Genomic DNA, 13,506 nt, shown 5'->3' on the forward strand with positions numbered 1-13,506 from the left:
CAGACCCTGGAGTATCCCTGAGGACCAAAAAGAACTGAGCTATCAAGTTATGCCAAGACACGGAGGGAAGATTAAAAATGCTTAAGTGAAAGAAGCCAAGCTGAAAAGCGTAATACTCAGTGGTTGCCAGGGTATAGAAGAGAGGAGGGGTGAACATGTGGAGCACAGAGGAGTTTTAGGGCAGAGAGACTACTCTGTATGATGCTGTAATAGTGGGTACGTGTCATTATACATTTGTCCAAACCCCTTGAATGTGCACCACGGGTAAAGTAATGTAAACTATGACTGTAGGTTCATTGGCCGTGGCAAAGGTACCAACCACTCTGGTGCAGGATTTTCATAGTGATGGAGGCCAGACATACGTGCGGGCAGGAGGTATACAGGGAATCTCTGTTTCCACTCAATTTTGCTGCGAACCTAAAACTGCTCTAAAAAATAATTTCTCCTTTTTTAAAGCTTTAATTTCTCTTTATTTACGTGTGTGTGTGTGTGTGTGTGTGAGAGAGAGAGAGAGAGAGAGAGAGAGAGAGAGAGAGACTGTGAGTGGGGGAGGGAGGCAGAGGGACAGGGAGAATCTTAAGCAGGCTTTCTGCCCAGTGTGCATCCTGATGTGGGGCTCAGTCTCACGACCGTGAGATCACGATCTCTCTCTCTTTCTCAAAATAAATAAATAAACATTAAAAAAAGAATTCTATTACTTCAAAACTGTTGGGCTTAAAAATCTTAAGTGTCGGAACAAACACAGACAAATTCCAAGATCCACACTGATGTCACAACAGTAATGGGAAATTTTTAGAAATAAGAAAGCTTAATGATGTCACAGCACATACCCTCAGATTTCAAAATGTGAGACACTGAATGCCTCCCCAATTGCAACTGAATAAAGAGATTTTTTGGTTTAATATTTAACGGAGAAGACACTCAAAAAAAGTAAGTATGAGTTCGTGTTTAACGTATCGAATAACACCTGTTGACTTGTACTCAACTTGGTGCCATTTAATATTTAATTTATTTTAATTTTTCTTAATGTTTATTTATTTTGAAGGAGAGAGACAGTGTGAGCGGGTAGGGGCAGAGAGAGAGGGAGACACAGAATCTGAAGCAGGCTCCAGGCTCTGAGCTGTCAACACAGAACCCGATGTGATACTCGAACCCACGAACTGTAAGATCATGACCTGAGCCAAAGTCGGACGCTTAACTGACTGAGCCACCCAGGCGCCCCAATATTTAATTTAAATAAATGTTGTTCCTTAAAGTATTTTAATAACTGTTCACCTGATGTCATAATACAAAGGTTAATACTGTGCTTTTACATTTAATGTGCCGCACATTCAGGGTTTTGAATGACAGCACCTAAAGTTCTGAAATGGATTTCAACTGGTTTTGATACGCAGGCGAGGAAATTTATAATGCAGATCAACTTCTGCTTTCAAGAGCATCCATTGAGAAAAGAGAGTATTGATCAGCATCCTCTATTCAGTGATATAATGCTGCTTTAAAATTAACTTCATTTGTGGGGCGCCTGGGTGGCTCAGTCGGTTGAGCGTCCGACTTCAGCTCAGGTCATGATCTTGCAGTCTGTGGGTTCGAGCCCTGCGTCGGGCTCTGTGCTGACAGCTCAGAGCCTGGAGTCTGCTTCGGATTCTGTGCCTCCCTCTCTCTCTGCCCCTCCCCTGCTCAGGCTCTGTCTCTCTCTCTCTGTCAAAAATAAATAAACATTAAAAACATTAATTTCATTTGTGCTGATGTCAGTTCAGTTTGTAGCCATTTTACTTTCTATACAACATAGAGAAACAGGACAGAATGACAAGTTTCTTTCAGTCTGTCTTCTGGAAGCTTTTCACTTAATATGGTTGCTGCAAAAAAACTATTTCACCTTTCAGTATTACTCAGTATTTCAAGAAATGCATGGGTGTAGCATCAATAGGACATTTTTAAAGTGAAGGAAGATACCATGGGCTAACAGGTGAACTCACGGAACACAGAGTGGACTGTAAGGTACCATCTACCTACAAATGGGGGGAAAAACAGAGTGGAAATAGGAAACAGAGGAAAAGGGTAGCAGGAGAAGGTGACTGAATCCCCACCCCCATTCACTCTGACCACAAGCCCCGAGGGACCAGCAAGGTGGGTAGAGAGGGTGTCAGGTCCTGCGGCACCACAGCCCCCACCTGCTTCCGGGCAGTGCGGCTGTGCCCCTGGGTGTGGGGACAGACCTCTGCAGGTGCACAAGGATACAGCTCCGGCTCTTGCCGAGTTCTGCTCCTTCCCAGGTTGGGGGTGCACCCACCTCCAGGTGGGTGGGGTGTCTTAGGGGGCCAACTCCCTCCTGCGTCCCCTCTGGAGGAGCCCACGCAGCTTCTGGTCTTTTGGGGGGGACTGATGAACACTACTGTTACTATTATAGAAGAAAAGGTGGCTCGTGTTTTCGCTTTAAAAAGTCTCATTTGAAATATCTTTGGGCCGTGTGAAAGGTCAGCAGATCATTATTAACCGTACAGAGATAGCAGTTTTCTTCTGTGATCTTTTACTTCTGCATACGACCCGAGGAAGTGATTTTACAATTCTCAACGAAACAGCATAATCAACTGCACCCTTCCTGGCAAAAGGCTGCTCCCCGATGGTGAAAACGTGCCTAGAGATACTGGTTTTCTCTATTTCACTAGTGCTTTAGCATCACGGACTCTCTGGGCTGGAACGAGCAGAAGGGATGATCTATTGTCTTCATTCTGTAACTGAGTCAAGTGTGAGCTCAAGGAGTCATGTGACTCGCTAAGGCCCACAGGTAGTATTGTGATGATTCCCGACGGTAGGAAACAGCCTATCACTAACTGAAATCACTATACTCTATCGGCGGAACATGAATCTCAAATCGCAACTTGCTTTCTTCATAGAGACAGGTATCTTCGCTTAGGGATCACTGACAAGTAGCCCAGAGAATAGTCATATTTTATTTTTGAAATCAACCAAAGACCTTTAACTTAACTACCTCCGGATCTGTAATTTGATATTACTGATCCTAAGAACTTCTTTCAATAAGCGTCATTCCAAAGAAACGAGCCTTACAAGAAGTGATTCCAGGGCAAACTACGAACACCCACAACACGGGCAAGCTTTCTGCAGATGATTATCACTGCTGACACTGAACAGCATGACAGAACTTGCTACAAGCTGGTAAAACAATAACAGAGGTTTGGTGATGAACAGGTATTTTCAAACTTTTCTGTGAGATTGATATAAATTATATCATTCCTTTTTAGAGACCTCTTATTTAATATGAAACATATGCTGCAATCACACAGATGTTCCTATACGACACCGGAAATATAAGAAAAACATGTTTCTTATGTTTTTCAGCCAATAATGGAAGTTCCAACATTGCTTTATAGGAAAATTATTCTGCATAAATGTTCAAAAGTACTTGCAACTACATTACTCAATTTTTAAACCACTCTTGTGCTTTAACAGATCTACATGCATTGTTTGCCTTGCTATAGTTCTAGACTATAAGTTCAACTTACCAGTAAATATCATTATCAGTAAGGATTAAAAATAGTACAACAGTAATAGCACAATTTAAAAAAGTTTTTTTAAATGTTTATTTACTTTTGAGGGGCAGAGACACAGAGCCATGAGCAGGGGAGGGCAGAGAGAGAGGGAGACAGAATCCGAAGCAGGCTCCAGGCTCTGAGCTGTCAGCACAGAGCCTGACGTGGGGCTCGAACTCACAAACCGTGAGATGTGACCTGAGCCAAAGTTGGACGCTTGACCAACTGAGCCACCCAGGTGCCCCAGTAATAGTACGATATTTACCTTATGTCATATCAAACAGAAATTACATAATACAGTTCCCCCAAATTTACAGTAAAACACAGAGCCATATACTTAAGGAGGAAAGACACACATACTGTCCATAAATGCAGATGGATTTTTTTCTGCTCTTCTAAATATCATATGGGAATCCCAAAGCCCTTTGGAAAAAAAAAAATCATAAATCAACCTACCGTTTTGCTGCCTCTAAAACAAAAACTAGTTGTGTTGCCTATGATTTGAGAATTTGCAGCTGAATTTTCACGTGGAATAATCTTAACTGAGAAAATAATATTTTTAAAATTGTAGATCGCCATCGCAGAGAGGGAACGTGACTGTGTTAAAAAAAATACTCTAATTCTCGGCAGATGAATACAAACACCTGTGTGCTATTGAAAGAAACCCACGTGAACACAGACACACAACGTACCCAGGCGCTCACACATCTGCCGCAAGTGGTGATTTTGAAATCCCCATAGAGGTCTTTGATGGCGCCGGTGGTGAAGAAGCCTTCCACCATGAGCAGGATGCCGTACACAAAGAACGCAGCTGCAATGCCATAGATCACGTACTTGAAGATGTCAATCCTGGGGGAGAAGAGACAAAGGCGTTTATTTCAGCAACTCTTCATGCCTGATTGGTGGCAATTGATTCTCCTATGCTCATGGCTCCCTTGGAATGGCAGCGAGAGCGTATTTATGCCCATGATGGAGGCTGGATTTAAACACATTTTTGCTTTATATGCCTAATATCTGTATATACGTTTTGTTCTGCCCCTTCTAGTATCTGTTGATCGGGCTCTTCGTCTTTGTTTACCCCTCTTCCCTTCCTGCCTCCCCTTCCCTGGTTCATGCCGAGGTAGTCCTGGAAAAGCAGTGAGTCACGCGGCTAGAGGGATTTGCTGAAATTCATTTGACAAGTAGGATAATCATCGTATAATTTCTCCAATTATGACAAAATGTCAGATATAAAGACTTATGTATATACTACTGAGTTCTGACAACATATCAAAAGAGAAAGAAGGCTTCATGGTTAATGACGAATCCATTTTTTTTCAATATATGAAATTTATTGTCAAATTGGTTTCCATACAACACCCAGTGCTCATCCCAAAAGGTGCCCTCCTCAATACCCATCACCCACCCTCCCTTCCCTCCCACCCCCCATCAACCCTCAGTTTGTTCTCAGTAGACGAATCCATTTTTGATTCATAACATGACCACCTCGTAATTTTTTTTATGATAGTCAATGGTCACTGTGTTTTATTTCATGCTTACTGTAAACAATGACTAGTATTTTCTGCTGATAATAATGTCAATAATGAAAAAATTATGTTTTTAAAGAAACGTTATAATTTTGAAAAATCAAGCCTTTTTTAGGCAGAATCACTAATGGATTTAGAATTCAGACACAGAACTGAGCCTGAGCTCAGTTATGGCATAAATACCACAGAGAATGGGCAGGTAGTCTTTCCTTTCTCACAGGTCAGTGTCCATGTATTTAAAGGTGGGGAGACACATGTATTGTCTATAAATTGTAAATGGATGTTTCTGTTATTCTAGATATTGTATGGGGACCCCAAAGCCCTTTGGAAAGAAAAACCGTAACTTATCTATTTTGCTGCTTCTAGAAACAAAACTACTTGTGTAGCCATGGTATGTGGAGAGGTATACATGTTAGCTAACATTCTGTTTTTTGTAGTCTTGATATCCTTTTGTACGAAAATTGTTCTTTCTTTCACATCGTCTTTTGTTTTTTCTCTTTTCTCTTATTATTGGAGTATGAATGGAGTAGACAGGGTGGAGACAAATGATGAGGACTGTTTACAAGAGGACAAATGAGGGATTAGAAGGCTTGATCATTCTGATGGAGATTTAGGAACTCCTGATGCTATGACAATATTATTTTTAATTGAATGCACATAATAGCATTCACTGTACCAGGGCAATTGTTTAATGACTGATCTTCCCCTGTCTGAAAATCTAAACACTGCACAATTTTACTTATTAGCGGCAATGCAGCAGACGATGTGAACTTGTGAGCTCACCAGGCGTGTGAAAGAATCTGAGGATTTCGACTGATAGATCAGACTTTGAAGAGTTTGGTTTAGTGGGCTTCTCCAGAAAATTTTCAAGTTAAAATGACATACTTTAAAATATATTTAAGTTTTTGTTTAGAAAGGATTTCAAATTTACAAAAGTGGAGGAACACGAATAATACGAAGAAAAACTGTACATCCTTTATCTATTTGATAATACTTTACCTCATTTATTGTTCTCTTGTGTTTCTCTCTGGATAATTACACCTGAACATAGAGAAATTCTCCACCATATTGTTATTGACTTCAGGAAATCTAACACTGATACAGTACTTGTGTCAAACCTATTATTGTATTCCAGTTTTACCAACTGGACAGACCCACGGATGAACTTTATGGCATCTTCTCCCCCAATATGCGACCCAGTCTAGGGATACGTACTGCATTTATTTGCCACGTCTCTTTACTCTCTTTGAACCAGGAACACTCCCACAGATTCTTTGTCTTTATGACATTGGCGCAGGTGAGTACAATCCCACTCCCTCCTCATTAGATAGAATGTTCTTCATTTTGAATTTGATGATGTTTCCTTATGACTAGATTCAGATTACTCATTCTTGGCTAGAATATGATAAAGGTGATACTCTGTGCCTCTGCCCCTCCGTAGTGATACTAATTTGCATCATCTAGTCAAGGTGACGTCTGATTTCTGTGCTGTGTAATTACTACTGCTTCCCTTGTAACTAATAAGTGATCTGTAAAGAGCCACTGGAGGACCATGCAAACACCCTGCTCCTCATCAAAACTTCCTGCCAGTGTTAGCAGCCACCGATGGGTGGATCTGGACTAATCCAATCTTCCCACTGTGTTAACAAAACGCTCATTTTCTACCGGTAGCCCTCATTCACATTTACCAGTTGGCACTGGATATTCCAGTGTAAGCAAGAGCCCTCCCGTCTCCCCTTTTTACTTATTTGTTTTTGTCTATTTGTCTATTAATGATATGGACTAATGATGTCTGCTTCTTTCTCCTGAAGTTTATAAGGCACTACTATACTTAATTTTGGTGCTCAGACTGTTCTAGACTTGGCCAATGGGTGCCCCCAAAGCTGGCTCCTATATCTGTGTGACATTTGGCCATCACTTTTTGTAAAGTATTCCTTACCTTCTCACACAGCAAGAGGACCCAGCTCATTTGGTTTATATCTTCCTCAAGCCCCAATTAGGAATCCCTTTGCCAAGCCCTGGTTCTTTATTTTAATGTTTATTTTATTTTATTGAGATAGAAAGAGAGGCAGAGAGAGGGGAAGAGAGAATCCCAAGCAGGTTCAGTGTTGTCAGTGCAGAGCCCGATGTGGGGCTCAATCTCATGAACTGTGGGATCATGAGCTGAGCCAAAACCAAGAGTTGGTCTCTTAACCAACTGAGACGCCCAGATGCCCCAGGCCCTGGTTCTTTTAATTAGTAGTACTGGAGATCAAGATGTGGGTAGTATGTGTTCTCACTGCTGCTGTGGTGTCTGTGGTTATTTATACACCTAGACATTCATATATGCATGTCCATAAACATGTAACATCCCTATGCACATATATGTACATGTGCACATGTCTGCATATCACACACACGTATTTTAGAAATCTCAAATTCAGAGTGATATTTCCAAACCCAATCGATTTCCACAGGGTTCTTGGTTGCCTTCCTCCAGTCTATGTTGTATGTCCTCCTTCCTTAGTGAGAATCCTGATTCCCAAGAATACACATGTATTCTTTTGTTCAATTTGTAATAAGCCTAAAGTTATTTCAACATTATTTCATCCAAAGTATTATAAAAATAAAACCTACTTAAAAAGAAGTCAGGGGGCACCTGGGTGGCTCAGTCAGTTAAGCATCAACTTTGGCCCAGGTCAGGATCTTGCGGTTCATGGGTTCGAGCCCTGCATTGGGCTCTGTGCTGACAGCTCAGAGCCTGGAACCTACTTCGGATTCTGTGTCTCCCTCTCTCTGCCCCTCCCCTGCTTATGCTCTGTCTCTCTCAAAAATAAAGAAACAATAAAAAATTTTTAAATGAAGAATTTAGGATGTTTGCAATTCCCCTTGCCCTCCGCCTAACACTGAGAGTATACAAATACTGTGTTTCTAAATTACTTAGATAAGTGAATTCTTTTTTCTTCCTTTCTTTGTGGTTATGGTATTCATTTGAAATGCAGTCTATTTGTTTTAGTTTGTTTCAGTTTTAGGTCCCCCTTCCATCCATATTGACTTAATTTCATTTTTGAACATGTAAAACATCATCATGCTTCTAAGAGTCAAATCTGTATAAAAACATACACCCAGAGAAGTGTCATGACCTTCCCTATCCCTTCAACCTGTTCCTTGTTCATTGCTTCCTTGTAATCCTTCTGTTTTTTTTAATGTAAAGGCAAGTGTGAATGTATGCATGTGTGTGTACATATTCCTGTTTTCCCTTCTTTTTTACATGGGAGGGAGCATATACATAGGCTCTTTTGCACTTAGCTTTGACCAATCAATAATATCCTCTAAAATTACTCCATTTCAGTTCACAGCAACATTCCTCATTATTTTTGACAGTTGCATGTACTCCTAGTATAATATATATACATATATTATTTATTCACCAGTATTCTATGCTTGCACGTTTAGACAGTTACCAATATTTTGCAATCACAAACAATACCGCAATGAACAATCTTGTAGAGATGTATTAAAATAGTTGATAGTATATCCTTAGGGTAGGAGGATTGATCAGTTAAAAAGGGAAGGTGTGTAGCTTGGTTAGAAACTGCCAGAGTCCTCCCTGTAAGGGCTGCGCCATTTCTGTATCCCAAACAGCAATGTATGAGAATCTGTTTCTGCACAACCTCAACCAAAGAGTGTATCGTCAAGCTTCTGAACTTTTGCTAAGCTGATGGGTGATAACTGGTATTGTAGTCTTCCTTTATTTATCTTAGTAAGAGTGAAATTGATCATCTTTTTATATGATCATGGGCAATATTTATCTTTTTGTGAACCGTTATGTGTTTTGCCCACGTCCTATATTCACCTCAATTTTTTAAATACATTTGCTTAGTAGAGCTATCTGACTTTTACCTATAATACACGTTGCTAAATTTTCTCCTACTTTGCCATCTGTCTTTTGACACTGCTTATGGCATTTTGCCATAAAACTTAAAAAAACTTTGATGTTCTCAAAATTATCTGTCTTCTTTTTCATTACACTGGGATTTTTGTCATAATACCCAAGCTATCGAGGAATTCACCCATGTTTTTTTCTAGTGTGTGTATCATTCCGTTTTAGTACATTTAGACTTCCGATCAATTTGGTGTTTATATTTTGGGAAGTGCAAGAATTGGACCTAATTTTATCTTTTTCAAAACGGCTGTCTATAACACCTTGGAAATTCTCAGACGTGGATGCTTCTCTGGGGGGTGGGGAGGCTAGCAGCACCCATATTTTATAGGTTTATGTTAGTTTCAATATCAGAGAGTGCAGCAGTATTGTTAATTGTATCCAATGTTATATAATGGCATTATTACAACAAGTCGTCTTCTGGAGACACATACTGGAGGATTTGGGGGTGACATGATATGACATCAGGGATTCGCGTGATAAAACTCCAGATATTTACATATCCCTTACGAAGTTAAGAAAGTCAAGAGTACAAGGAATCAAAAGTAAAAAAAAAAAAAAGAGAGAGAGAGAGAGAAAAGGCTGTCTGGTTGTCCCAACATCATTAAGACCACCATTGAAAGGGATTAAGAGTACACTTATCGTGATGCATACTGAGTACAGAATACAGAATTGTTGAATCACTATGTTGCACACCTGAAACGAATATAATACTGTATAGCTTAATAATACTGGAATTAAAAAAAGAGACCACCTTTGCTCTACTGATTTGAGGACTCTCTCCATCATGCACTTGTCTTCTGGATCTAAATGTTTCTATTTCTCTGCTTTCCTTTCCATTCCATTCAGGGGCTTTGATTATGTTTTAATATCTGGTAGGGTTAGATCCCCTCATGGATCTTCTTCAGTGATTTCCTAGCTGATCTTGTGTTTTTCTTCCACATGATTTTAGGGTCGACTTGTCTAGCTCCACAAATTAAAAAAAACTCACTGGAATTTTATTATGGTGCATTGAATCTATACACTAATTTTGAGAGCACTAACATGTTCGTGATCCTATCCAAGAACACGGGGTACCTTTTCATTTGTTAAAGTCTACTTTTCCATCTTTCAGGAATGTTTTATAGTTTGATTCCTGTACGTTTTGAGCCTTTCCTATTACATTTATTATTTAATTTTTGGTGGTCACTGTAAAGCAAATTTTCCTCTACCAGTACATCTAATAGGTTATTATCTGTCTCTACAAATGCTATTAATTTTCACATGTAAATTTCATATCCTGCTTCACTGCTAAATTCTCCTATTATCTGAATTCGTTTTATCACTGATTCTCTCAAATTTTTCACATACACCATCATGTCATCTGCAAATGACATGAAACAGAGGTAGTTTTCTTGTTTTCCAATTCTTACCTTCCTGATTATTTTTCCTAATCTGAGTTGACAAATACATCCAGAACATGTTAAATAGAAAGAGTTCATCCTTGCTTTCTTTGTTCCTGACTTTAGTAGGAAGGAGTAATATTTGGGGTTTAGAGTTATGGCATATATATCGATATATATATATATATCAATATATATATCATATATCAATATATATGATATATATAAATATATATATCAATGATATATATATATCATATATATATATGAAAATATCCATCTATACTTATGTCTTGAGTTTATTAGGAAACGTAGCAATTCAGAAAACTTACAGATTGGAACAAAAACAGTCAGCAACAGATTGTGTGTGTGTGTGTGTGTGTGTTTATTTTAGGTCTTATGGAAATGGGCTCTAGTCCCTATCTTAACCTAGAATGATGCTTTTCTTTTGGCTTCTATATAGTCTTTTTTAAATTTGTAAAAAATTAAAAAAATCTCTTTTAAATTTATTATTGACAGAGAGAGAGAGACAGAGCATGGGGGAGGGGGGAGGGAGGGGCAGAGAGGGAGACACAGAATCCAAAGCAGACTCCGGGCTCTGAACTGTCAGCACAGAGCCCAACGCAGGGCTCGAACTCACAACCCATGAGATCATGAGCTGAGCCGAAGTCGGACACCCAACCGACTTAGCCACCCGGGCGCCCCTGGCTCCTATATATTCTAATGTCCCAAGTTGCTGCTTATGCTCGCCTGTATTCCTCTCACAGCAAAAAGGAGGTGATCACAAGTGTCTCGAGAAAGAACTATACAGTCATATTTACTGTGCTCACGTATTGCCAGACATTTCTAATATATTCATACTTAGAAAAAGCTTTTACAGGTAGCAACTTATTTCAAGAGCATAAAACAGTGTTGGTGACTGTGGTAGGTTAAAAAAAAATGCTTCCCTCCAAATATATTCACTTCCTAACCCCTGAAACATCTGAATATTACCTTATATGGCAAAGAGTGAATTTTACCTTCTGTGGTGCACATGGTGATAAGTTAAAGATCTTGAGAGAAGCTTATCCTGGAATATGCAGGTGGCCCCTCAAGGCAATCACAGGTATCTTTTATTTATTTATTTCTTGCATTAAAAAAAATTTTTTTTAATGTTTATTTATTTTTGAGACAGAAACAGAGCATGAGTGGGGAGGGGCAGAGAGCGAGTGAGACACAGAATCTGAAGCAGGCTCCAGGCTCTGAGCTGTCAGCATACAGCCCGACACGGGGCTTGAACGCACCAACCGTGAGATCGTGACCTGAGCCGAAGTCGGACGCTTAACCAACTGAGCCACCCAGACGCCCCAATCACAGGTATCTTTATGAGAGATGGGGCACGGGGAGTTTTGAGAGAGACATTTGCAAGAGGAGATACTATTCAGATGGAGGCAGAGACTGGGCCTCAGATCAAGGAGCGCCTGGACCAGGACCCGGAAGAGGCAGGGAACAGAACCCCCCTAGGGACAGAGTGCCCTTCTGCCGACACCTTGGCTTCAGACCTCTGGTCTCCCCAGCCGTGAGAAAATAAGGCTGGTGGTTTTAAGCCACCAAGTTTGTTATGGCGGACCCAAGACACTCATGCAGTTACTCTATTTCTTTATTTCTTCAGTATTTCTCTCACTCTAAGGATGGTTTTCAACTAATTTGGACCCTGTCTAATGCACTTGTATGTTACAGTCTATAGAATAGAGTAGTTTGACGGTCATGCAGACAAGTTGCTGGTGCATAAATAGCAGCTCTCTTTTGAAGTTTGAAAATGGTTGTTTTTAAAAAAGGAGAAAAATGGCTGCTTCCTCCTAAGCACCTAAAACCAGTGAATTACTGAGTAGGAGGTGAGTGGCTTTTCCAGCTCAGTTATATATATATATCCTATTCAACTTCAGTCAAAAAAAAAATCAGCCATTTTAGAGACTACTTGAAGCTGCTTTGGAACCTTCACAGTTGTGGAGAATATTCATATTTTATTAGTTTTTATTGAGGCAAAAAACATACAACGTGGGCTCTACCCCACTGACCAATGAAGTGTGTAACACAGAATTAACTATAAGCACAGTGTCTAGAACTCGCTCATTCTGCGTAACCGAAAGTCTAAACCCCAGTGAACTCGTTCTCGTTCTCCCTGGCCCTTGGCCAACACCATGCTACTTTCTGCTTCTATGAGTTTGACTTAAATTATTTCGCCAATGTTTCATAGTTTTCAGCATATAAATGTTTCACCTCCTTGCTTAGGTTTATCACTAAGTATTTTATTCTTCTTGATTCTATCATAAATGAGAAGGTAGCAATACGAATTCAAGGCCTCTTCAATTTCCTAAAACTTGTTGTGTGACCTAACATGGGACCAATCCTGGCTGATGTTTGATGAGCACTCAAGAAGAATGTGTATTCTGCTGTTGGGTGGAATGTTCTAGATAAGTCTATAGGGCCCATTTGTTGTATAGTGTTGTTCAAGTCCTCTGTTTGTTACTAACCTTCTGTCTGGTTGTTCTATCCAGTATAGAAAGTAGAATACTGAATTCTCCTACCATGATTGTGATGCTGTCTAATTCCTCTTCACATCTGTCAATATTTGCCTTATATATTTGGGTGCTTGGATGTTGTGTACATATATATTCCTGGTGAACTGACATAGTAATCATTATAAAATGTCCTTATTTGTCTTCCTTCCTTCCTTCCTTCCTTCCTTCCTTCCTTCCTTCCTTCCTTCCTTCCTTCCTTCCTTCCTTCCTTCCTTCCTTCCTTCCTTCCTTCCTTCCTTCCTTCCTTCCTTCCTTCCTTCCTTCCTTCCTTCCTTCCTTCCTTCCTTCCTTCCTTCCTTCCTTCCTTCCTTCCTTCCTTCCTTCCTTCCTTCCTTCCTTCCTTCCTTCCTTCCTTCCTTCCTTCCTTCCTTCCTTCCTTCCTTCCTTCCTTGAGAGAGGGAGCAAGAGAGCAGGGAGGGGCAGATGGAGACGGAGACAGAATCTATGCTCAGATCTCATGACTGTGAGATCATGACCTGAGCTGAAATCAAAAGTCGGATGCTTAACTGACTGAGCCACCCAGGTGCGCCTTTCTTGTCTCAAAATTTTGATAGGTTTTGAAGTTTA

The 13,506-nt window shown here is 40.1% G+C and overlaps 1 protein-coding gene across 4 annotated transcripts in view; it reads right to left on the reverse strand.

Annotated features, from left to right (window-relative positions):
• The window catches only part of GPM6A (glycoprotein M6A), a 356,248-nt gene that overhangs the window by 21,126 nt on the left and 321,616 nt on the right, over window positions 1–13,506 (reverse strand). For all 4 annotated transcript variants that reach the window (XM_043557795.1, XM_043557782.1, XM_043557790.1 and 1 more), the window contains one exon: window positions 4,241–4,397. In XM_043557795.1, coding sequence (XP_043413730.1) covers window positions 4,241–4,397 — 157 coding nt within the window. The remainder of the gene's footprint in view (window positions 1–4,240; window positions 4,398–13,506) is intronic.

This window comes from Prionailurus bengalensis, chromosome B1, assembly GCF_016509475.1.
Source record: "Prionailurus bengalensis isolate Pbe53 chromosome B1, Fcat_Pben_1.1_paternal_pri, whole genome shotgun sequence".
Taxonomy (NCBI): Eukaryota; Metazoa; Chordata; class Mammalia; order Carnivora; family Felidae; genus Prionailurus; species Prionailurus bengalensis.